The sequence below is a fragment of the Pieris napi genome, chromosome Z, assembly GCF_905475465.1.
Source record: "Pieris napi chromosome Z, ilPieNapi1.2, whole genome shotgun sequence".
In the NCBI taxonomy this organism is placed as follows: domain Eukaryota; kingdom Metazoa; phylum Arthropoda; class Insecta; order Lepidoptera; family Pieridae; genus Pieris; species Pieris napi.
In genome coordinates this window covers 3497501-3524029 of record NC_062259.1, presented here as the reverse complement: position 1 = coordinate 3524029, position 26529 = coordinate 3497501, and the positions used below count along the sequence as shown (strand labels likewise).

The window sequence follows — 26529 nt, the reverse complement described above, 5'->3', positions numbered from 1 at the left end:
TTACACAGACAACCATATTTAAATTTCGAACATTTAATTCAATATTACTTACTGTTTTTGTTGATGTTCGATAGATCTCGGGTTATATTCGGTAACACGCGCGAGCGATAAGCGGTCCACCTTGCTAGAGCGAGAACGCGAGACTGAGGTGTTTGAAAACGAGGCTCGCTAGGTGATAACACCTGATAAGCAGGGCGTCATCGCTAGGTAATAATAGCGAAGAGCATAGTAAAATAAATGGCATAGCTAGCACCTGCGCGTGCACATTAATTGCTTAGCAGTTGTTTGTTAGGAAATTCAATACTTGCGTTATGCATTGTTTTTAAGGTATTCATAAGGTTGATATTTAACGTTGACATTGCGTTAATTATGCTATAGACGTCAGTTGTTTGATTTTTACTAAGCTCAATGAGTTTTATTTTATTAAGACATTTTCTTCGCATACACACTTTCTGTTACTATGCTGAATCGTAAGTGAATTTATTTTTAATTTACTTGACGTTTGGCCGACCGCGACCCGCTCGTGATCTAACATTGGTCTTTGAAAATAATAAGTACATATCACATAGGTTCAAAAACCTTACCTTGTTAGTACTTATTCAAATAATAAGATCTTCAATTTTATTTTTGTTATAAATTATAATTGTATACAATGTGTTTCGTAGGTAAACATTGCCGTGATAACGCACAAGAGCTCAACGATCTTAAACGATTTTCAAAATACGAATTAAATCTGTTAAGCCATTTGGTCACAATAATGTTTTGTAGTAAAAATAAAATGAATAGTTCCCATTGATAATTTTCACAAGAGACATTGCCGTTATGTGTTACGCTATTGTGCGAAAAGTAAAGAAACATCTATCTGTACTCTACTCTGCCCTTTTGAACTCTCAAGTCTCAGTCGATTTGTCGCTGTGACCGAAATAGGTTGTGTAATTTGTCCCCGCGTAGGTGCATAGCCCTTATGCGCGCATTTTAATAATTAGTATAGTATGTATACATATTTTGTAATAAATACCAATTATACATATTTATTTATTAAATACCAAAAATGTTAAAATATATGGCAAAGTGTTAATCTCTAAAATATCAATATCGGGTACCTATCAAGATTTGCACATCGCCATGTGTTGCTTAACCTATGGAGCCTTTTCCTACTGGTCATAATAATGCATGACGCAATATGTAAAGTACATGATTATAAAGGATCACTGGATACAACCTTAATATTTTAATCCCAGGTTTAGTCTCGAGAAGTTGACGTATCAGTGACACGATTGTCAAATGTTACTCACAAATATTCTCAAAAGAATGATATCTAACTTGTATACAAAAACTTATGAGAAAGACGAAGTGTCGTTCATGTGATTGGTCAAAGAATGATAGATTGCACCACGGACGCATAAACAAACAAAATTCTCGTGGAGTACAGAGTCAAATAGCCATAACCAATCACAAACAACTGAAACGCGTATTGTTTAGTGTGTGCTTTAATTTAATTGGGATTCCGATTTTAATAACAATTTTGAATCGATAAAAATGAACTATTTTATGTTTTAGCAAACGAAAACCATCGCATAACAAACATTATTAAAATTCTCTCTCATAGGCTTTAAAATTTAAATTAGTTAGCTGTAGGCGGTTTCAGTACCTACAGTGTTTGATATTCGTTGCTGAAACGCAAATGCAAAATAGTTGCTTATCATGCAAATTCACGTACTTGTGGAGTGCGTACACAGGTTTAAATGTAATGGAAGTGGAATTGCTTTAAATCGATGGTAAATGATTACAAGGCCTTAAATATGGTATAATAAATACAGTCAACCTTTTAGTCTTGGCCAGATAATGATATAATCCTTTGGAAATAGACAACTGAATTTTAGAAGCCAGTGACTCACATTCAAATTAGAGAAAGAAAGAAGACGAGATGTTGCATCTGTTTCATTAATCAGGCTTTCCATGAGTGTTTGTTTTTATGTATGTTTCTTATGTAGAAAACATTGAACAGGTGTTAAAGTTTACAAGGGTCCAGGGTTTGGTCAAAGGGTTTCTCTAAACTTTTTGCCTTTAGGCCTCTAACTATGGAAACAATTATGTATATATATACACAACTTTACGTACATACCCTCACGTTTACACCATCACACAACACAACCAAATTAGGTATTACATAGTTAAATGTATTGAATAATTATTTATTGTTTTTCCCTTTTGTAAATGTTTAAAACTTTTTTTAAATATAATGTATTCCATATTTGGCTATATTTCTAGTGTAATTGTTTGTAACTATATATCAATTTTATTACGTAATAAATATAAAAACTACAGATTTACGTATAGACGTCACAAAAGTCTACAACATATTACCCCGAATGATATATGTATAAAGATTTTAATAATTGTATATACATTTAAAATCCTTCTACATGTCACATTGTAGCATAGTGATCAAATATCCACTTCTGGGATATATGGATTGGAATTGTATTGTAATCTACATAAATCACAATAAGTCAAATAATAGTATTCCCTTGAGAATCAGTATTACAACTATCTATATGCTATAGAGCAATGAGAAATTACGAATATAAACTAACTTTGTTCCGCCGTTTCACAGAAATTATCCAACAAAAATATTTTTAATTCCAAACAGGTAATCGTATGTATTTATTTAATTTGAATAGTTCCGTCAGACATTTCTGGGTCTGTTTCTTTATAAGCAAGTAGATAATCAGCCCGATACAAACTGGTTAAATTAAAGATGACTCCCGTGGATCAGAAAAACGTTTTCAATACGTTTTTATAATAGATCTGATTGTGATCATAGTGCTAAGTATAGACTCTTAATGAGCGTTAGCGCACATAGAAAACAATCTATTGATCTTAGATCTCAGAGTTGGTCACCCCGCTAGTCACACTGCTCAGGTATAAAACGAAGATAAAGTGAATTTTCAATTCATTAAAACAGCGTAGCTGTTGCCCGATGGAAAACTCTGCCAAACTTTCGCTGTCACAGCCGCAAATATACAAAGTCCAGTACACTAAGCTTGCTGTCAACAGTTTTGAATTCTGAATTAATCCAATTCGTATCAAGCAAATGCACTCTCTGACTTGAATTAAACTCTTTTACAAAATTGAATCTGCTGCGTGGTATGCGTGGATCGATAAAAAAAAACAATGGCGCTTCAATCCTTTTGAGGCATCAGATTTCTTTTTAAAAGAACAAGCGTTTCGAGATTTTTCTGTATAATATGTAACTAATCACACTTTTATGGCTAATACACGTCAACTTCTTGGGCTTAAGGCATGCCGGCTTCCTCACGATTCATTATTTCCCGGCACGAGCGAGTGTTAAATGCGCATATCGAATGAAAATCACATTACTTCACAACCAGCGTTAGAACAGCCTCAATGATGAAAGTCACACTCATATTAGCCATTGCTCATATTATATTATGAATCACTATCAAAAACTATACAATGAAAATGCAACTTTGCTCAAATAATTCTAAAGGCGTTATTATATCTTCAAGTTTTATTCTTACCTTGCAAATACAGCTAATTATAATTTATTTACACAATTTTGTTTTAATTAAATTTCACAATTTTTAAAAATTCAGTTCAGTCAGACAGAATAATTTAATTTAACTTCTGTGTATATATGTTAGAGAGACGAAATTATTTGTATTTATTTGGGTCCATTTTATTTATTAAGAAGAAAAAAAACATATACGCCACCTTAATACAAACAAAAATGGGAATAAAATATAAAGTCAGAGTATTGGATGTATCCTAGAACAGTTTCACAGAGAAATAATAATTATATACAAACATGACAGCAAAGTAACAAGAAGTCAATACAATATTAAGCAGATCACACACATGAAGACGACATAAATAATAATAATATAAGTTTAACAATGGTTTTAATTTATTGTTGAAAAGAGAGAGAAGTCCGAAAACAGGTCCACTTCAGTGTTAGCATCAAGTAAAGTAGATATTCTGTAAAGAGAAAGAGACCAAAAATTGATTCTTGGCTAGGCAGGAACATTGAATGATAAAACAGGTCCAAAAGAATGATCTCCAAAAGTGAACTTGGATGGGATTACATAATGTGTATTTGCCGTAAAGACCATGCTGACACTTGCTGTATTGTTAATTGGTTTGTCGCTGACGTCGAGCCTCCAGCAAACTTCACAAATCAAGGTTTTCCTGAATGAAAATCACATCGGATGGTGATCTGATTTATATATGTTTAGATGCGTGCGTGAAGTAATTGCAGTGTAGAAAGCAATTAGATATATCGTTAATAAATAAACAGAAGAGCAAGGGTCCAAGGATTGGGCCCTGGAGAACACCGGAGTAGTTGCTAGAATAATTAATGTTAAGTTTAAATGTTTCATGTTTACTCTTGATGCGTCTTCACTCTTCAGTTTTGATAGAAAATTGAAAAGGTAAACACCCTTCGTTCAAGTCTCAAATATAAAAGATATTGCAGATTATTTTGAAAAGTTAACATGAAACCAGTTTTACGCTGTAAAAAAGTATATGTACTTTAATATAAAGTGACGTAAGGGAAAAAGATGAGTATTGAAAACACATGCCAAGAAGAAACAAAATGAAAACAAAAAATAAAGGATATTTAGCTATCGTATAAAACAATGAAATCAGGTCAAACTAATTTGGCCAAATCATCATTGGATCGAGCTTCGTCAGTTTTTCTGACAAATATACAACATTTTTATACATACTTTTTCTTTGCAATCAGCCGGACTTTACTAAAAAGTATATTGTTTTTCAATGTGAAGTGTTCATTGACGTAGAATAAATTATTATCTTTGACACTAGAGGCGTACCCGCTGAGCAATTGACCAACTGTCAGACAGCCTCGCAGTGCAGTAGCAAAGAAATCATCAAGTTTCCAGCGAATTGTTAAATGCAGTAAAATATATTTTGCCAAAATGCCAAATGAATATTACGTAAATTAATGCGAATATTTATTTGCAAAAACTCACCAGAACGTACAGAGCTCAAACAAACGCATGACTAGATTTGCTTTGATATACAGACATCATGAATATTGTAAAAATAGCTGTAAAAGTAAATAGTATGTAGATATTGTATATAAAATAAAGTAGTGTTTACCTTTTTGCGTTAGTGTAAAATTATATTATATAAATAATTAATATAACAATTGTATTATGGCTAATGATGGATCTTAAATGTCTCACAAAATCTTCAAGAGATGGCGCTGGTAGCAATCTCATCATTAGAAATAGAATGCGTAAGTATCTGCGGCTGATCTATAATTAGTAGCGGTTTTAGATGTATTAGAAGTGTCGAGCCGCTCACAACGAACAAAACAAAGGTAAAATTGTTTTTAACAGTAAATCTGTACTGAGTAGCATGAGTGTGTTTTGACCCAAACGATATAAATAAAATATGGACGCCGATGTGTTATAGTACATTTATATTTATATCTAAATATAACGGCAAATGTAAAAGCGCGCCTAACATCTTTGTAGATTGAAATTAACCTTTGGTATTTTATAAATGCATTGTTCCGATTGAAGTTAATATGTATCCAAAAGCACACATATACCTTTTCCGTTTCTATGCATGTTAGGCCTTAAAATTGCTTCCCCTAAAACCTCTCTGCGTCCTAAACTTATCCTTCTGGTCCAGCTTAGTGCTTGACCTATAGTGACGGTTACTGGGCCAAACTAGACGTATTAAATTTTGACTATCTGAAAGTGGAATATCATCAAACGGCGCTATACTCTACGTTGTACTAGGATGGTGTGTGTGGCTGACGGAATGGTTAATCCTTTCACGTGGTGGGAACGGTAAAATTGTCTAACTATTCCCGATAGACGTAAGTCGAAGACGAAAAAATAGTAAGTTCCCTGGTCGAATGAGATAAAAGCCTTAAAACGACCGAACGTAAAGACGTGTTAGCGTGAGCAATTTTCTTCCTACTTTTGAGTATTTTCTTATGCATATCATTTACGTTAAATCAGTACTAATATAGTAAATCATGTGACGAGACATTAACAGATTTAGAATATGTAATTTCACACACCTATCTTATTGTTGTATATTCAAAGTCAACTTATCATAAATTATAGTTTAATTTCAGTAGTATGATTATAATTTTTTAACAATAAACATTCATTATTGTTACTTCAACAATTTAATGGATAATTTGTGTGGGAAGAAATCCTACGAGAGAAATCTTAAGATTGAAAAAGCTCATTAATATAAATGGAAAAGTATCAAGTTACACCACCTACACTTGAAGTTGTTTGTGTAGGATTTAACTCCCTATTTTGCAGTGGAAATTTTAAGATGGACTTACCTCAAGTGAAAAATAATATTAGAGATAGAACGTCTCTTCATACTATAAATTAGTAGAAATAAGAATTTAATTTCTGTGTGTTACTGAATGTACTCCTTCAAAAATTTCTGTGTTTTTTTTGCCAATAAGTAATTACAAGTCGTACGCCGAACGTTTTATATAAACATTTAATACTCCCAGTTATCGCGTAGCATAAAAGAGCGTGCACCCTTTTTTGTACCGTACACAGATTTGAGAGTGGATAATAGAAACTCAACTGCTCAAATTACGTCAAAATGTAAACCCTTCTTTTGTTTTTTCTTCTTAGTCGGTTTAAAAAAGAAACAGACGCGATATTGACATATGACCCAGTTACCTTAATGGCTTCCCAGGTTGACGGTGATCGGGTCCTTGAAGAAAGCGAGAATATTTTTTATAGTGGCATTTGCTTTCGGAAAATTTTGTGAAGTAAAACTGTCGAAGTAGACCAGACTGTTATAGGTTTGAAATATGGATTTTGTTTTGCAGCAAATGTCTTTAATGGAATAATAAATAGATCAAACAATTTAGGAATGTTACTTCTGACATTTGCAGCAAGCAGTCAAGTGCCTAGCTAAATTTATCCAAGCGATTAAATTTCTGCGCCGCCATTGTGAATCCGGCATACTTTTGACATGGATTTGACATCCAAAATTGACCGGCCAGAATTCTTCATGTATTCATGAATAAACCATACTCAAAACTAATTATAAAGAGAAAACAAATTTAAATACGCAACATTTTCTTACTTCAATTATAATTTGTTTGTACGAATTGTCCAAAATATCAAGTGAGTAGGAAAAAAATTTACAATCTGCGAGTTATTCTGGCGTGCGTAGGCAAAATCCAGTAGTTACACATATGTAATGTAAGATGGAAATGTTTATCTTAAATAGTCCTACAGAAAGCCCGCCACAGTATATATCTATAATATCTTATGATTAAGCCAACAATAAAAGTTGATAATTTATTTGAAATGAACATTCGGTAGTAATTGATTCCTAAATGAAAAAAGATAATTTTATCGATGCTGGTATTTAAATTAGATAAAATATCTCTTTCACACTACATCATTTGGACAAATATTATTTTAATAATAATAATAAGCGTACGCTAGTCTTTATATATTTCGTGATCATGAGATTTAAGATTGAAGAACAAGGAATTCCGCGTCCCGTAAATCTCACATGATGGTCGATAAAATATCCATGCTTGTAAATACAAACGGCGCATTACGTTTGTTTATAGTTGGACCGAATCCTCGTGTCTTTTATTGAACTTGAGGTGCTCTCCAGCGTACCGGAGTATATTCTTCTATCTAACATCCTGACTATTGTAGTCAGATCAGATTCTAGAGTGGGTTTTGCCTGCCACATATTGATTGCGCTATAGACGCAGCTCAGCTTACTTGAATTGAGCTTATACTAATTAAGTGAAATTAGTAATTGATATAATTAAGTGAAATTAGTAAAGGATAAGCCGAATACTATGTCTGCTAGTACCACAGACAATATTTTATGTTTGTAGCATTGCACCTTTACGCCATTACTGACATTTGTTTTAATTACATAAATTAAAGGATGAGCCTCCGTGGCTAATTAGTTAACAAACCTCGCGTTAATCTCAGAGGTCCTGGGTCTGATTGGACCTAGTAATACGTAATTAATTACATACATACGATTTTTTGTCACTGCACTAATCAGTTTAGGGTCTGTTTCACAATGTATTGATAAAGTACCAAATAGCTATGCATCACATAAATTATTTGGAAGATAAATTGTGCTATTTGACATTCATCGGACTCATAACTTTTGATGGACTATATGTGACGAATAGCGCTATCTAACAGATGTGAAACGCAACAATAGTGTTTATCCTACCAATAAGTAATAAATAGCTAATTTGGAACTTATGTAGAACTTATCCGTACAATGTGAAACAGACCCTTATGTAATGTCACATAACGCATAAAGTTTCTAATTACCTCGTTTATCAACAATCATGGAGTTATGTACTGGGTATAAATATTTAGATTAGTAGGTAGAAGATAAAAGTAGATTTAGAAGTATTATTATTTCTACTTGCGGATACACTTATCCGGATGGCGAAAACTTGCGCGAATTTAAACACCTGTCTGTTAAAACTTATTGCATTTCTATACTCGACTCTCAACCTTACTCTTAGACCGAAAAAAGGACGACGTATGTCAGCAACAGAAAACTGATCAAATGGCCAATAAAGGAAAAATATAACGAAACATACTTTTTTTATAATCCCTACTTATTCAGCACATTTTTAGTTTGTGCGAGTTAATATAGAAGTAATTTATGTTAGAGCGTGTAAAGGCTCTAATTTGCGACTCACTGCAATCAGTGAGCGCAGGACTCTTAATTAAACATTGTTCGTTCAATAATTTTGTACGGAAATATAAATGCAATAGAATTTATCTTTCAACAGACAGTTACGGCAACGCTTCAAATTATAGAGAAATTTCATATTTATTTACGTACAACAAAGCTTCGTTCATTATCTCGAAAGGAAGATAATTAATTATATTTCTCAGAAACGCTGCATCTACAAAAGTCAAAGTGTAAAGTGCCTGGCATTTCTAAGCTGATTGTTTAGTATCGTTGGATATCAAGTTGGCATTTTTACAATGGGTAAAAACTTTATTTCTAAGATTTAAATTTTTTAACAAATTGAAAAAATCTCTTTAGCTTTTATTTACTTTCCTCTTTTTAAAAAATAGGGGGGTAAACAGGCTTACGGGACGCCCAAAAATGGCAGTCATAGACACCCATTTCTAGTATTATATTAGCATCTTAAGAATCATCAGACCACGCTGCAGTCAGTGTACGTAGAGTTTTACATTCTATTTTTTTAATAGTACTTAACGAAATACCCAAAATATTTCAGATGTCAAGAATATACGACGAAGTGGACTCGGGCTATGCTGAAGCATGCAGTGACGTCACAGTTTGTTCTAACAAGAAAGGGTTCTTCAAAGACTTAGCGAATGAAGTAGTATCTATCGCGGAATCCACCGGCTTTTTGAACACATTTGACGAAATCGATGAACGCAGCAAGGTTAAGGCTGTTATGGAAAATGAACCGGTATGTACTTCGTAGATGTGAACAATAATATTCTCCAGTGTATAAGCTTCTGCACCAGAGATACTAGGGCATTCACTATTCTCTTATACTTAATAAAATCCCAGAGGCTCTTTTATAAATTTAAGAAATTTATAAAAAGGCCTTTTAATAAATGTAAGAAATGTATTAAAGAAAAGCTGTGTAAAAAGGCTTACTATAAAGTTAACGATTGCTAGACAGGCTACTTCTAATTAATTTGCGATATTTGTTTTAAAATAAGTGTTGTTTGATGATTTGCTATTTTAAAAGAGTACCGAGAGTTTTTTACGCCGGCTTTTTCTCTCGGCCTACACCCTCTGTCTTCTTTGCCGATGAGTAAAGATGCCTACAAATTCTAATTTAATGACGTGGAATAAGTGATACATGTATCTTATGTTCTACAATAAACATATTTTATTTTATCTTGGGAGGGATGACCAACACGGTATTAAGTAAGCTGAGGTGCTCAAAACAAATCTAGAAACAATTAAAATCATTGAAGGGTTTTTTAGAAAATTGAAGTGGCATGTTCCTTTTGACCCATGATTCAATTCTGAGAACCAGTTATCTGCAGTCAAGTCAGCGTCATTAAAGAGTAATGAGATATTAATAATAATTATAGAAAATACCTTCATAAATTCGCGATGTTAGGTATAGACTTTTTATACCGATAAATATAATAAATGTTTCAATTCAAACCCGTTCCAAAACTAAGCGCAATGAACGAAACAAACAATTAATATTGAAACTACGCTCGCTTGCTAAAAACACAATATGTTTTTAAATAAATTAGTGTACACGAGCTCAAACTCACATTAGTTGATTTTCTCTTACCTTTTATATTGACATACGGACAGAGAGACTGCTTTATATACACATTTATCGTTTTTCGGAGGTACAATCCAACCAGCAACTTTTAAAGCGGTTTTAGATATGTATCACCAAAATCAAGACCAAGGGAAGAAGGAGAATAGAGGGCGCCCTAAAAAAAGATGGGTAGAGATAGAAGCGATAGTAGGAAGCGAATGGAAAATGAGAACCGGTTCCGATCAATGGTCCTGAAGGAAGTTCATAGAATAAAAATAATAAAAATGTATATAACATAAACTGTATATTCAACATTTGTAAAGATAAAAAATTACTATTGGTATAAAGACAATAAGTAAATTCAATTTTCATTGTAATACGACAAATGCAATGAGGTAAAAAATGTATGATAATAATTTCAGTGAAATAAAATCTTACAGAAGTTAGCGAAGTTAGGAAGGAATTCAATAACATCTATCGAGTGTTGAAGGATGTTTGAAAGAGGACGCTCGAGTTAACACTCGATAAATTCTTAATATATACTTTATTACGAGAAAATTCTAATATTAAATAGCATTTCGTTTGAAGAAATATAGTGAATTCGCTATGGCTCAGTTTGTAATGCCCTGGGCACGATTTCTAGTGAAATAATTCAAATGACACACATAGTTTGACACTCTGCGTATGTCGGTCTGCACGCGACACAAAAAGTAGCGACTGAAACCGATAGATTTTTTGATGAAACGGGTTATTTTGCATAGGCGATCCAATTAATATATATGCCAAAATACACAATCTACGGCAGCATATTTACAAGCTTTCGTAGTAAGTAATAAATCATACATTAGTTTTAAGTCGGTATAAACACCAACGCATATTTTCTATTAGAATTGTTCAGCGATCCATAAAGCTGCGATGTTACACGGAATAAATAATTAAGACGTCGAACAAGTTCTAGTTAAATCAATAAAGTAGGACTTAGATCTTGGTTAGTTCTTGGAAACTCACGTCGCAGCTGTTAGGGCTTAGGCGTTGAAGTTGTCTCACTATTGCTTTGTTGTATTGTAGAAACGCTCACACGATATAATAATACTTATATTGAGTTTAAATACAGAATTTAATAAGTATTTAAAAGTTTTTAATACTCGTATTGTTATTTTAAAGGTGGCGACTGACATTGAATAGTCGCTCGATGTGAGCACGAATGTCGAAGTTGTCTCACTATTGCTTTGTTGTATTGTAGAAACGCTCACATAATATAATAATACTTATATTGAGTTTAAATACAGAATTTAATTAGTATTTAAAAGTTTGTAATACTCGTATTGTTATTTTAAAGGTGGCGACTGACATTGAATAGTAGCACGATGTGAGCACGTTACAAGTCGAATATTCAGCATGTCAGTACATCGAGCCGAGCAGCTCGATACGAGCACCGAGCGCTCTCCACTCGGCTGTCGGTTTTTTGGCGAATTCCTTTGAATGTTACATTACAAATCAGTCGCCACCACCTCTACGTCCGCCATTTTGACTGCAACTGTGGATGGGATGGAGCACAGGCGAATCGCGAATATTCAGGTGTTGTGAGCATTGTCGAACAAATATTCATGCGAATATTCACATCGAATGCGTCGTTCGAGGTGAATTGCGTTGCTCGCTGGTTTCCCCGTAACACGACGTAATGACTGCACGAATGCTCGCTGTGTAACGTGTTACATTACACCTCGTAACGTTGGTCAGTACCTTTAGGGTACAATTTGTATGTAACATGTAAAGGTGGGAACTGACCAACGTTACGAGGTGTAATGTAACATGTAATGTAATGTTACACAGCGAGCATTCGTGCAGTCAGTACGTCGTGTTACGGGGAAACCAGCGAGCAACGAGCCGCTCGTTGCTCGCTTTGAGTGCTCCACCCGGCTGTCGGTTTTTTGGCGAATCCTTTGAGTGTTACGTGGTTCGGTCAGTACGCTCTTTGTCAAAAGTCGTCCCGACCGCACGTCAATCAATCAATCAATCAAACATGGAGTGGAACAAATAAAAATCTCTGTATTTTTCTATAAAATGGAAGAAAAGAGGAAGTGTTGTGGAAACCAGCTCATCAGAGCAAATAAATTCAACAGTTCTTCAAAATCTATCGGAGACATGCGTACAAAGTTTTTATACTGTCCAGTAATCATTTGGTTTTTTCAAAGTTGCTATCAATGACAAACCACCACATACGCCTCTGTTTTTAAATAAGTTTGATCTCCAGTAACGTTTTTTCTTCTTCTAAATTTGGATGAAACAATAATTAAGTAGAATCAAAGATACTAACGCGTCCTCGCTGTCGCCCATCTCGTGAACACTGGCGGCGAAAGCGGAGCACAGAGGTTTGACGAGCATGTTACGCCGATTTTAAAACACAGCGTAACATGCTCGATGCGTTACACGCTCGATGTGAATGCTACATTACACATCGTAACTTTGGTCAGTTCCCACCTTTACATTACATGTTACATTACACCTCGTAACATTGGTCAGTTCCCACCTTAAAACGAAAACTAATTTTAAATTTAAAAGCTTTGGTATGAGTTAATACACTGTTATACTCGGCTGTGTTTTTTTCTCGCAGCAGTGAACTCACCTTAATCAAAAACGAATTATACACTCTATATTGTACAAATACACATTAACAAAGAAACGTTACGAAAGTATTTTTTAGCAACGGATTAATTAATACTTTTCAATTAGCGCTAATAGACAAATAAAGCAGACTTCGCATTTACTTACTGTCAGTAAATTCTTCTTGAAGATGCATTTTAATTGATTGCGTTTAATCTTCCGTAGCCGTATTATTGTTATTAGCTTATTAGTATGGGGTCATGCTGCTGATGTCGAAACCGTTTTCATCCTGCAGAAGAGGGCTATTCGTGCAATCTATAACTTAAAATCTCTGAGAGATAAATTCAAGGAACCTTTCTCTCGCAATATATTTATGGAAATATTATGTATGTATACAAAAATAGTGATAAGTTTACGAGAGTAGAAAACGCACAATGTTAATAATCGGATCAAAGCCAGGCTGCTATTTCCCCGTACTACTATCTAAAGTTAGTAATTCTTTATAAAAGCTGTGTAAAAAGGCTTACTATAAAGTTAATGATTATCTAGTTGATAAAAGGGCCTGGGACTAGTGCTAGACAGGCTACTTATAATTAATTTATGATATTTCTTTTAAAATAAGTGTTGTTTGATGATTTGCTAAATGATGATACTAAAAAGTTTCTATACAAAACCTGGTACCCTCGATACGTTGATTCGATTCCTGGTTTCTTTTTGATATTTTATTCCATGTCAAAATAAATCTTAACTATTCTAAATATACTCAAGAATGTCTTCGTAGGTAATTCGGTTCCCGATAAAAATATTATAATTTATGTTTAAAAGAAGTTCTCTCCAATAAATCAAAACAGATCATAAATAATGAGCCATGATGGCCTAGTGGCTTCAGCGTGCGACTCTCATTCCTGTGGTCGTAGGTTCGATCCCCGGCTGTGCACCAATGGAATTTCTTTAACGCATTTAACCTTCGCTCGAACGGTGAAGGAAAATATCGTGAGAAAACCGGCTTACCTTAGACCCAAAAAGTCGACGGCGTGCGTCAGGCACAGGAGGAGAGGAGATCACCTACTTGCCTAGTAGATTAAGAAATGATCATGAAATATATACAGAAATCTGAGGCCCAGACCTAAAAAGGTTTGTAGCGCCACTGTTTTATTTTTTTGACGTGATAACGTCTTTAAAATCGTTTTAGTCGGGTGACATGTTCAGAAACTTGTGTCACACCAAAACCTCACGAGCGCGATCGCAGGTATAACGAGAGAGAGACGGACCGATCTCCCGTCTCATCTCGAGCGCTGCCAGTCATTCCGTGAATGTATGAAGCAAAATGTATATCATAGTCGAATAAGTAAACTTGTCATTTTACACCCGAAATTTATCATCAAAAGTGTGAATAAAACGATAGATGTAATTTAAAATTTGAAAAAATTGTTATCTTCATTAATTCCTTACTTCCCAAAAACTTATATCACCAATAAGACGTTATCACGTAAACATCTCGATCGTAAACCTACTTTACAAACAACCAATATTTTTATTTAGATCAGAAATAAACAGTAATAAATAAATATAACCTATTTCCCCTGTATAAAAATTTGTTTATACCATAGATCAAGATAAGAGAATATTAAACACCTTAGATAAATCTAGCAACGCGAAACTTCATTGCTCAAACTATTGCGCACAGATCTAGATCTAGATATAACTTACCTACGGTTAGCGAGTTTGTTAGAGACGTCGGGTCTCATTAAAGTGCCCGTGGGAGCGATGCAACAAACTACTGAGAATTGCACTCAGTTTTATTCGAACGAACAAATATCCTCATTCCCACTTGTTTTCGCTGTGCTTATTATTTTTACGTTTTATACGGTTTTATTGTTGTCAATTTACACTGATACCGTCTGAAATTTATACGACTATGGTTGGGATTTATTTTCAATAATGCTTTGAACATTTGATTTCATTTTGATTTGATCTACAAATATACAATTCATAACTTGGGTATCTTGTATATTTCACTACTATATAATTGGTTACGTATACTCTATGTTATATAATTAATTAATAAGGCAAAACGATTGCCAAGACTAGCCCAGTTTATAAAAAAATATTTATCTAAATTATCACTATTTTATTTACATTACTAATTTAATACACAAAAAATACAATTTAAGACAAACATAAACTATGTATATTATTTTATTATTATTAGTTTATGTTTATAAGTTTAATTTTATCAAGCTATTAGATATTTAGATATAAGCTAATATTTTGTATTAATATCGACATGGTTCAATTTCGCAGCGTAAATTTTTAAATGTATTTAAGACAATATATATTACCGACATACGTACATTTAATATTTGCCGAGTGAAAATAATTTCCGATTGTGCTGGAACATCCGTTTTCAACCGTGTCAATTTCACTCGTTCTAGTGGTTTGATCTTATCTGGGAATTGGTTGAGAAGTGTGCCAATTCAAGCAATTTTTATACTCCAATTGTGTAGCAGCCAATTTAAAATACTTTATTTAAATAATGCAGCCCTCCGATAAAAAATGGCTTTAATTTTTAAAATGTTTCCAGGAACCTATAATTTAATATTGCGAACATTGCCTGAAGTGCTTTTGTTCCTTGGCTCTTGTAAAGAAAGGATACCCAGTTAGTTTCGTTTTGTGCTTTTGTTGTTTGTTTTGTAGGTAAACGAGGTTGAAACGGTTTTCCTGCGAATTACATATTATATTCAGTCTACGCAACAAATATTTCTAGCTATGACGAGGTATTTTATGTGTAATTCCAGGCTGGAATATATATATAATAAACAATAAACTACAAGCTCCCACCCTTTCAGAATGCCAAATCAAAAAATTACTGCTTCACGACTGAATTGAGAGCGACCGCCGATGCGAAAACCGCTGTGTGAGTTCGAAAAGTGAGTTACAGAATCGCAGGGCAGGCGCAAAAGCTTCAAACCGGCTGTCCATAATTCAGCAAAAATAAAATTTGAAAAAAAATGCGTCAATTGGATAATGCGATTACATTATATATATCTCGTCCTCACCTTATAAGCCTAAAATTGCAATCTTTCTGACTCATTAGAAAATTATAGGTCACCTTTTTAATGCATCAATTTTTTTCAAATAATGTGAAAATTGTATTTTTATTGCGTAAAGGTGGGAACTGACCAACGTTACGAGGTGTAATGTAACACATTACACAGCGAGCATTCGTGCAGTCAGTACGTCGTGTTACGGGAAAACCAGCGAGCAACAAGCCGCTCGTTGCTCGCTTAGAGTGCTCCACCCGGCTGTCGGTTTTTCGGCGAATCCTTTGACTGTTACGCGGTTCAGTCAAAATTCTTAAGGTGGGAACTGACCAAAGTTACGAGGTGTAATGTAGCATTCGCATCGAGCGTGTTACGCATCGAGCATGTTACGCTGTGTTCTAAAATCAGCGTAACATGCTCGTCAAAACTCTGTGCTCCACTTTCGCCGCCAGTGTTCACGAGATGTGATAGTGATAATGTTGTAATAATGTAAATATCTTTCATTCTATTTAATTATTGTTTCATCCAAATTAAGAAGAAGAAAAAATGTTACTGGACATAAAACTTATTTAAAAACACAGGCGTATGAGGTGGTTTGTTATTGATTGCAATATTAAAAACCAAATGATTACTGGACAGTATAAAAACTTTGTACGCAGGCCTCAATTTTGAAGAACTGTTGAATTTAATTGGACCAAAAGTACTTAAAAAAGACACAATTTACAGAAAATCATAATAATGATGACTCGCGACGTGCGACGCGTAATTACTGAACCGCGTAACAGTCAAAGGATTCGCCAAAAAACCGACAGCCGGGTGGAGCACTCAAAGCGAGCAACGAGCGGCTCGTTGCTCGTTGGTTTCCCCGTAACACGACGTACTGACTGCACGAATGCTCGCTGTGTAACATTACATTACATGTTACATTACACCTCGTAACGTTGGTCCATTCCCACCTTTAATTTGGATGAAACAATAATTAAGTAGAATCAAAGATACCAACGCGTCCTCGCTGTCGGCCATCTCCTGAATACTGCCGGCGAAAGCGGAGCACAGAGTTTTGACGAGCATGTTACGCCGATTTTAAAACACAGCGTAACATGCTCGATGCGTAACACGCTCGATGCGAATGCTACATTACATCTCGTAACTTTGGTCAGTTCCCACCTTTAAAGACTATTTTATAATAAATTCTTTGGTGGTTGGGATAAGAAAAAAAGCCAAGGTGGAATTCGTTTATTTGTGAAAAACGGCTCTATATCGATTCCAGGCAATTTCCGTTGAACTTTGGCAGCCGTCTAAATCCAGTGACAACACGCCACCGCCCGTCGGCTCCACGCTTGACTGACATGTCTTTGCTACGATGCGTCTAGACGCGCCCGTTCGTAACATTAACAATTCTTAGGGTCTGTTTCACAATGTATGGATAAAGTACCAAATAGCTATGCAACACATAAATTATTTGGAAGATAAATTGTGCTATTTGACATTCATCGGACACATAACTTATGATGGACTTAATGTGACGAATAGCGCTATCTGGCAGTCGTGAAACGCAACAATAGTGTTTATCCTACCAATAAGTAATAAATAGCTAATTTGTAACTTATGTAGAACTTATCCGTACATTGTGAAACAGACCCTTAAAGTTGTTACACACTTCCTGATTTACCCGGTATTCGCAAAGCAAGATTTATTAAATTTTACTCAAATTTAATTTGTTTAATTGACGATATTTATAAAAATATTAAGCTAACGCAAAATAGTCGAGAGCTGCACGTTACGTTAAAACTACAAATTAATCGTACATAATCAATAGATTTAAAAACAAAATCATTTTAAAACCGGTACATGCCCGCGTTATTTTCCAGACCTGTTTTCGAACTTCAAATTAAATGGAAAATTTCTTGATAAACGTGAAGAAAATCACTAATGACATTTCGTAAACAGGTTAGACATACATCGTTGCTCCCGTCTACTGAACAGACGTGAAATATGTATAATGTGACACTGTTTTTGTATATAAAGTGTTTACCTCAATATATAAACTCAAATGTAACACGGTGGCATATAGTTAAAGTTGCATTAACTTAGCAATTTATAATATCTAATATATTAATTAGCATTTACTGAATCCTACGAGAATGTAAGTGCGTGCTCCGATTTCACCATGCCTCCTGCTGATAGAGGACAAGTCTTTTTTTTTTAATTTATGTTATTATTATTAATTACTTGATATGTCATGTGGAACATGGTGTAATGGTTGCAGCTCCTTACAAACGTTGTGTAAAAAAAATGGCGTTTAAAAAGAGTGGCGGAGAGTTTATTGCCAGTTCTTCTCTTCCGTTCTACCCCCTTGATTTGAGAACTGGCAGTATATGTAAAAAGCATTAATATGTATTTCTTTACTGACAAGTCATAAGTGTACATTATGTTACCTACATGATTAAATGATTTTTTACTTTACTTACCGGAGGATTAAAAATATGTTAAATCGAACCTTACTAAAACAGAACTTATACATAATTGTATTTAAAACGTAATTAACGCTCCGTAACCGTAATTGGAACTACACGGAAGCAGGGAACAAGTTGGCCAGAATAATTAGATGGGCGAAAGTTTTTTAGATATCTTTTTCTACATACGCGGAGTTTCTCTGTCATGTAAAGAGTAGTAATTTCTCTAGTGCAAAAGGACCTTGACTATATATACTTGTGGTTTCAATCGAAATTGCTAACTATCAACACTGCTAAAACATCGTACTTAATTTTTAAACCTAAAAATGTTAAAATCCCACCACATTCGCCTATAAATAATGTACCACTAATTGAAAAGAAAAGTGAAAAATATCTTGGATTATATATTGACAATAACTTAACATGGACAACGCACATAAATCATTTAATAACTAAATTATCTTCTTTAAGAGGTTCCCTTAGACACATAGTTCGAAGCCTTCCTCGTGAAGTTCGTCTTCATATTTATAATTCTTTGGCAAAATCACACCTTCTTTACCTTATTGAAATTTGGGGAGCCGCGACTAAAACTAATATTTCTCACCTTCAAATTGCTCAAAATAAAGTTATCGTAGGGGAGCCCAAGAGGGGATTTCGGGATTTACTAAAGCGCGGCAGATTAATATATAGGGGGATACCTTGTACCCGGTTAAGTACCTCCACAAAATATGAGGCCCATATATAAGGCCGCCCGTGAAGGAGACAGGATCAGATTAGTAAAAAAAAATTGACCATCAGAAATTCCCGAGCGCGTCAGATTAAGGTAGGGTGAGTTAATTACATCCTAAAAAGTGTATATTCCACTAATCTGACAATTTGAGAGTGACGGAAAAAAAGGGGAGGGCAACAAAGTTGTAAAAAAAAACCGTCATCTCGACATTCTCGAGCGTAGCTAATTTTTTTTTTATTTTGAAGGAAATAATTCAAGAATAATGAAAAATATATAATCTGACGATTTCCGCAAGCCGAAATAACAAAAAATCGTCGATAAAGTTAAATGCGTGCAGCTGCGTGATGCCTACATTTCCTTTAACCGATCGGAATCTACTAAACGGCGTTCTAAATATTTCCCTCAAAATTACATTTCCTGTGAATTTGAACCGATTCGGACCGATAGATTTTGAGAAATTTTGAAAAATCTTAAAAAAATAAGAAATATTTTTTTTTAAAGTGGTTTCTTTATTGATCAACTTCAAAAACTAATCCGCCTTTGAGCTTGAAAAACCACGTCGATCGCCACCAAGCTCGTCAAAAGCGGTTGATTAGTTCGAGAGATATCGTGAACGAAAGAAACCCGAAAAAGTGTTTTTTCGGGATTACTCCGAAATTTGTGGTTCTATCAATTAAAATTGCAAAATTACTTATGATGATGATAAAACTGCGTCGAATGCCGCCAACCGCGTGAAAATTGCTTGATCCATTCAAAAGTTATTGCGGTTTGAAAATTCCAAAAATAGTGTTCTATGAAAATTCTATCAGACTTTCGAGCTGGGAGAGCTCAAATGCATAGACATGTTATTTCTTTGAACTCAGCGAGCTCAAAATATCAATTTTAAGCGCCCAGGAATGGAAGTGGCGGGAAGTTGCAGGGATGGCCCTTTCGGTGAATCGTTTTTCTAAATTTTTTTTGTCAGATCAGGCGAATCCCTCTAGATAATCGTCAGATTATGAGACAGTACGTTTAGAACATAAAGATGAACCACATATATCTTAATCTGACGCGCTTGAGTATTTCAAAATTGCGATTTTTTTTTTTGCATATTATGAAAATGGCCGTGGGTTTGCGTCCCATCGAAATCGTCAGATTAGTGAATGAGAGCTTTTTTTTGGTGCACTTAACACTCCCTTAGAAAATCTGACGCGCTCGATAATTTTTTTTTTTTTTTTCATTTTCAACCCTTAAATACAACCACCCGCATCATGCAAACGATCAGATTAACATACGTACATTATTAAAAATACGTAGGGCATAGATGCTATCAATATCTGACGCGCTCGAGGATGTCCATGCAACAGTTTTTTTTTACATATTTAACTATCTATAGCCGCTTCCCCCACCGATGAAAAGGAATTTATCATATAACATTTTTTTCTTCTTTTTATCTAAGCTTTGCATCCCAATAGGTCTCTACGACGCTCGAGTAAATCCCCATTTAGCATCGTGGGCTCCCCTACCATTATTAAATTGCTTTTTCATTACCCATACTTAACTTTTACACAAAAAATTTACAGTGAAACAAAACTCATGAACATAAAACAATTATTTCAATACAATACCAGCTTATTAATCTACAAAATTCTAAATGACCATATACACACTAACATTACTTTCACTAAAATAAGCCAAATTCAGAAGCGCACTTCACGACGCCCTCACAATCTTATTATACCGAAGTTTAGAACTAATAACGGTAGAAAAACATTGAGCGTTGGGGGAGTGCTGCGGTACAATAGACTTCCACAAAATATAAAAAGTGCAGCCTGGCAATATTTAAACTTAGACTAAAAGACCATCTCCTGAGTGTTCCTAATTACCTGCGTAAATGACAGTCCACCCAAGTTATACTTCGATGATTGATCCTTGAAGCTTAAGCACGACGTGATAAATTGTATTTTTAGTATATAAGTCTCATGTAAGTGACTATTGTCTGTAATGAGAATAAATAAATGTCTTTAAACCTAAAGACTGGCCAAGTAACGTACCAAGTTTAGTGAAAACATCTCATCTTACGAAGTATTCTATACAAATTGTTTGACCCCTCATTGATAGACTAACATTAACATTATCGTAATGATCTTATCGAAATACCTATCAATTGTATCCCATGCTGTGGGCATAATGGCGAAATATATTTTTATAATAATTGCTTAGCCATTTTATAAAGAAATGACTTTGTGATAAGAATACTATGAGTCCTCTTCTTTAGGGTCAACATTGTGGCTGTACATATTTTATAATATGTATATTGTATGTACTCGTATACCTTGTGTCCACATATTGCAGGGAAGGCGCCATCTGAATATCTTTATATGTGCCTAAACCAATCTGTAGTTATTACATTTGTTTGTTTGTCCTAATAACAAAAAAGTTAATAAAAGATTAATTCAATGAACAGGTATTTAACTGAAAAGGTTACGGCTAGTTTTCTAACAATGCAATACGTAAAAATTTTCCTTTTAACGTTTAACTACGTAATCTTAATGGTCTCAAGTTTCTAATCTTAGAGCGAGTACATCATTTTTTTTTAAATACACTGAATATAGTTAGTTATTAAACATTATTTTTAATTACAGATAATGACAACTCTCCAAACGGTATTTTCACGTATAGAGCCTATTTACCGTGGTAAAGATGCAAGAGTTTCTTATGAAAGAAGAATTGCTGCACAAGCTGCTTTAAAAGAAAATCAATTGCCCAAGGCGCTGTCATTAGCCAGCCAAGCTGTTCTTCGATCTACTATGACTGGTAATTATTAACTTGCGAACAAATCTTGTACTTTTAGAGTGCATCGCCGCTCCAACTATCTTTGACAATTTATCTATTTTCTATATCTACAGTAATATTATAAATTAAGTATTTTATGGACCTATGTATCATATGAAATCTGTCCATAGAAAAGTCTCTACGCTATTTACTGACCGCGACCGAATAAATATATTTTTTTTTATTGATAAAAAGCTTGCCAACGCTCGGCATACTGATACATTGGTAAAAACAAACACACAATACAATTTTTAATGAGACAAGCACAAAGGCAAACCTAACATACATATAGAGATCATAAAAATATCAATCAAAACAATTATTAAACAAAACAAACACTTCAACTCACATGTAAGCTACCTCTGTAATAATAAACTTAATTTATAATTTTTTAAGTAAATCAAAATTCGATTTTCATTTTAACTTCCCATTTAAAATAACGAAGATTGAAACATCTAATTTGTGACTTATACGACCGAGTAACAAACCGCAAAGTGAATAAAATAACTCTGCGATAAGTAAAAAGAAAATCCAATAAAATATTTATACGAGTAAGTAAAGGATACTTGTCACTGCAGGAGAAAAGCCTTCAGCGTGGAAAAGCGAGAGCATTTATTTGCAACAAATGAAATGACGCTAAGGAAATGGAAATGTACTGTTTGACATGAAATAAAAGTGGTTCGACTGAGAATGTTTTATAACGAATTGAATTTTTTAACAGCCAATAGTGGTTATGGTCAGACAGGTACATTAAGTATTTATTTCACAATGTATGGATAAAGTACCAAATAGTTATGCAACACATAAATTATTTGGAAGATAAATTGTGCTATTTGACACTTCATCGGACTCATAACTTATGATGGACTTTATGTGACGAATAGCGCTATCTGACAGTCGTGAAACACAACAATAGTGTTTATCCTACCAATAAGTAATAAATAGCTAATTTGGAAATTATGTAGAACTTATCCGTACATTGTGAAACAGACCCTTATGATTAAATACTCAGTATAAAACCCGACTGAGCTTTACAGTGGTTAACCAAATTTGTTAGGTTTAGATTTAGAGTAGGTCTATCTTAGTATGTGTCAGTTGCGGTAGTGTTAGGCGAGGCAAAAAGGCATATACGTATTAAAGGACGCCCTTCGAATTCTAAATTTAAATATTTTTATAAAGTCTTAGTTCAAAGTTGGAAGTTGTTTTGCTTCAGGCAAAACACACCCACAAACTCCTACACGTTGAGTTTCGGGGAATGCGTAATGAACCTTTTCACTTAGGATATCAAAGATTTTAATTCTCTATTTAGATTATACTTAATGGTTTATTGGCATCAATAGTCAAAAATCATTTATTAATGTAGCTAACACAATGTACACTTATGAACGTCAAAAAAGATATATACATTAAATGCTTCTAATTTTACATTTTCTGCCAGGTCTCAAATCAAGGGCGTAGAACGGAAGAGAAGAACTGGCAACAAACTCTCCGCCACTCTCTTTAATCGCCAAGTTTTTTTTGTTTTACACAACTTTTGTAAGGAGCTGCAACCATTGCACCATGTTCCACATGACATCTTAAGTAATAAATAATAATAAATTTATAAACAAAGATTTGTCCTCTATCAGCAGGAGGCATGATGAAATAGGAGCACGCACTTACATTCTCGTGGGAACAACACGCAAATAGTAGTATAAACGCATAGTCAAAACAACTAACATAGCATACACGAATTCAAGTACGACCAGTCATCACAAGTATGCATTTCTCCATAAGTTGCTTTCCATAAGTGTAGCAATATCGTACTAATTTTATACTAAGTTATATAATAATGGGGAAAACCTCGTAAATCTACTTATAAAGTGCAGCAGGGAAAATTGGATTTACCTCGGTACGGTGTACGGGATCCTTCTTTTCAACCGTTACTGCATTAGAAAAAAATATTATCGGATTTTTTATGATGCCTCTACTAGGTGAGGGATTAAAGGCTATTTCATGGTTAAATATACAGTTGGTTAATTAGAACAGTTTTGCTAGTATAGTTAATTTTAAAAGTTAGTTTTAGATAATAAAATTTAAAGTGGGTTTGTACAACATACGTGTTCATTTTATTCAAGATTAAAAAATATTTTTTAATCATGAAAATACATATAAACTATAAATATAAACAAGCATAACTAAAAACTTGGTATTGTATTTTATTTTATCATTTGCAATCACCATTATATTTTCCATAGCTCCGTCTCTTTCAATTACATAATATGAATTTGAACTTTCCTTGTACTTAGCATCATGATAAATATTATGTAATGTTGTATTTTATAGTGAATAATATTTAAAAAAAATATTTAAAATCTATATATAATACAGTGTGTGCATATCTATGAAGTATAAGTCATTAATTTTTGCAAAGCAGAATACTCGCGTATAAAGCAAGCGTATCATAGTTTAGATTAAAATGATGATTATTATTAATTAGTATAATATTAAAATATAATTTAATATTACTCTATTGAAATTACACATTTTCATTAATAATATTTATTGCTGTCGTAATTTAAACATTTTCAATTGACTAGTGGAATTCATGAAATTCACGAAACAGTTTAGTCAACCTTTTGAAGGGGAATCAACGTAGCTTTACTAAAGATTGTTTGTGGAATTTAATATTGTCAATTTTAATGGTGTTTTCTTATGAAACACTCTCATAATATAACAATAATAAAAAAAAATATCAGACAAGAAGATGCTAAACTTAACCTGTAAAAACATTGAATGAAATTAAAAATTATTAATTTAATTGAAAAAAAAAATACAAAAACAAAATATAATAAAAAATATTAAATAACTGTATATTTTTTTTGTATTGATTTACTTGTATTTGAGTGAAACGGTAAAGTGTTAATTAGTTTATATATATAAAAGAGGTGTGACGATTGTTCGGCCATTTTTAGATGTCAAACAATGTATGTATAATACTCTGAGATTGCCTGGTGCAAAACTCAACATAGGTGTTGAGATAGTAATGGAGATTGCAATTTAAAGTTACAGAGTACCAGCGCTGCTATGAATATTTTGAAAGTGTTATGCTATGGACTGTGATTACCCATTAAACTATTCAGAGATAACAGCGGACTTCTATTTTGTAACATTTAATTTGTAACCAGGTAATTTTCACAATATGAGTGAGCTTTACGAGACATTTTCACAGGTGTGGATGAAGTTATTGATGGTGGCGTGACCCTTGCTCTGGCGCTTTGGGTTAGGTCAGAAGTTCTATTGAAACTCGAAAAGCCAAACGCTGCGTTGGAAGATCTAAAACTTGCGTTAAAGGAACGCCTTCCTGCGAAGATGCGAGCGCAATACTATTGGCGAATGGGCCACTGCTATAAAGGTACGTGAATTGAATTATACTTCTCCTATTAATATTTAATTATATGTAGTGTAACAAAGACGTACAATTGTTAACGTGTATTCTGTATTCTTGCCTCATGACAAAAAGTAATTATATATAAGTGCAAAAAACCTAATGAAAATGATTGAATTATTTTTTCATTAATTAATTGTATTTTAATCGGGATTTAACTTTTCTCCTTAGTGTAGTAAAAAAGCAAAAAAGCTAGAACTGGAATCAGTCACTCTTTCCCTAAATGTACAATATACCATTTCCACTTATGTAGATTATGAAAACACATTTACCGGATATGTGACGGCTCAGTTATAAAACGTTAGTTGTATTGAATACGACGCATAGCACAGCATCCAATATTGTACATGACGGAAAAAGAATGTAAGACAATTCACGGAAAAATAGGGTAATACTGGCAAAGACGACTAGGGAGGAGCAAAAAATAATGTAAAAGCACGACTTGAATATTAACAAAAACAGGATCTGCAGATACATTTTTAAAAATTTGTTTTTTGGCATCGGCCGTTTAATTTCACTCAAGAGTCCTTGTAAAGGTTGTAAGGGGGTCTGCTTGGTGTGACCACTCAATCGAACTAACAGTGCCTGTATTTAGGAACCCGAATTTGTCATCAACATTTTCGTGATATTTCGTGTACGTACTCGCTGCTACCACAGTCGTGGGAACAAGTGTCAAATGGTTACTTTAATATTGATTGACTTTAAGTTTCCAATAATAATGATAAAAAATTACTTTTAATAATAATACGGATTATGGAATTATTATCGAGCATTAAATAGTCATTAATTTATAGAATGTTGCTAACATTGCCAATTCAAATAAACCTCTTGTATTAACAGACTGATTTGACTTTGATTTGTTAAATCAAAATTCTATGACGTATTGTCGTAAGTCGTATAATTTTAGTGATATAAGAATCAAAACTAAACTCTGGTGTGATGTGGCATGTCAGCATTTGAAAACCCATAGACTGCAGGAACAAATTTGTAGGTATATATTTTTAAAAGTCACGTGTTTTTATAACATGTTTACTTAGTAGCCTATAACTGACACAAAACACATAATTTCTTTATCTCTTATACAATCAGTTATGGAAATTTTAATATTTGAAATTGATTTTTATTTTTGTCTGTCCAAT

The 26529-nt window shown here is 33.7% G+C and overlaps 2 protein-coding genes across 2 annotated transcripts in view; one reads left to right on the top strand and one right to left on the bottom strand.

Moving 5' to 3' along the window:
• The window catches only part of LOC125062570 (adenylate cyclase type 6), a 144432-nt gene extending 144294 nt beyond the window's left edge, over positions 1 to 138 (bottom strand). Inside the window, exon 1 of the mRNA XM_047668575.1 lies at positions 53 to 138. The gene's annotated coding sequence lies outside the window, so the exon portion shown is untranslated. The remainder of the gene's footprint in view (positions 1 to 52) is intronic.
• A 5150-nt stretch (positions 139 to 5288) lies between these two features.
• LOC125062445 (SET and MYND domain-containing protein 4) overlaps positions 5289 to 26529 on the top strand; it is a 42905-nt gene continuing 21664 nt past the window's right edge. The window contains exons 1-4 of the mRNA XM_047668381.1: positions 5289 to 5368; positions 9293 to 9490; positions 21774 to 21945; positions 25175 to 25357. Coding sequence (XP_047524337.1) covers positions 9293 to 9490; positions 21774 to 21945; positions 25175 to 25357 — 553 coding nt within the window. The 5' untranslated portion in view covers positions 5289 to 5368. The remainder of the gene's footprint in view (positions 5369 to 9292; positions 9491 to 21773; positions 21946 to 25174; positions 25358 to 26529) is intronic.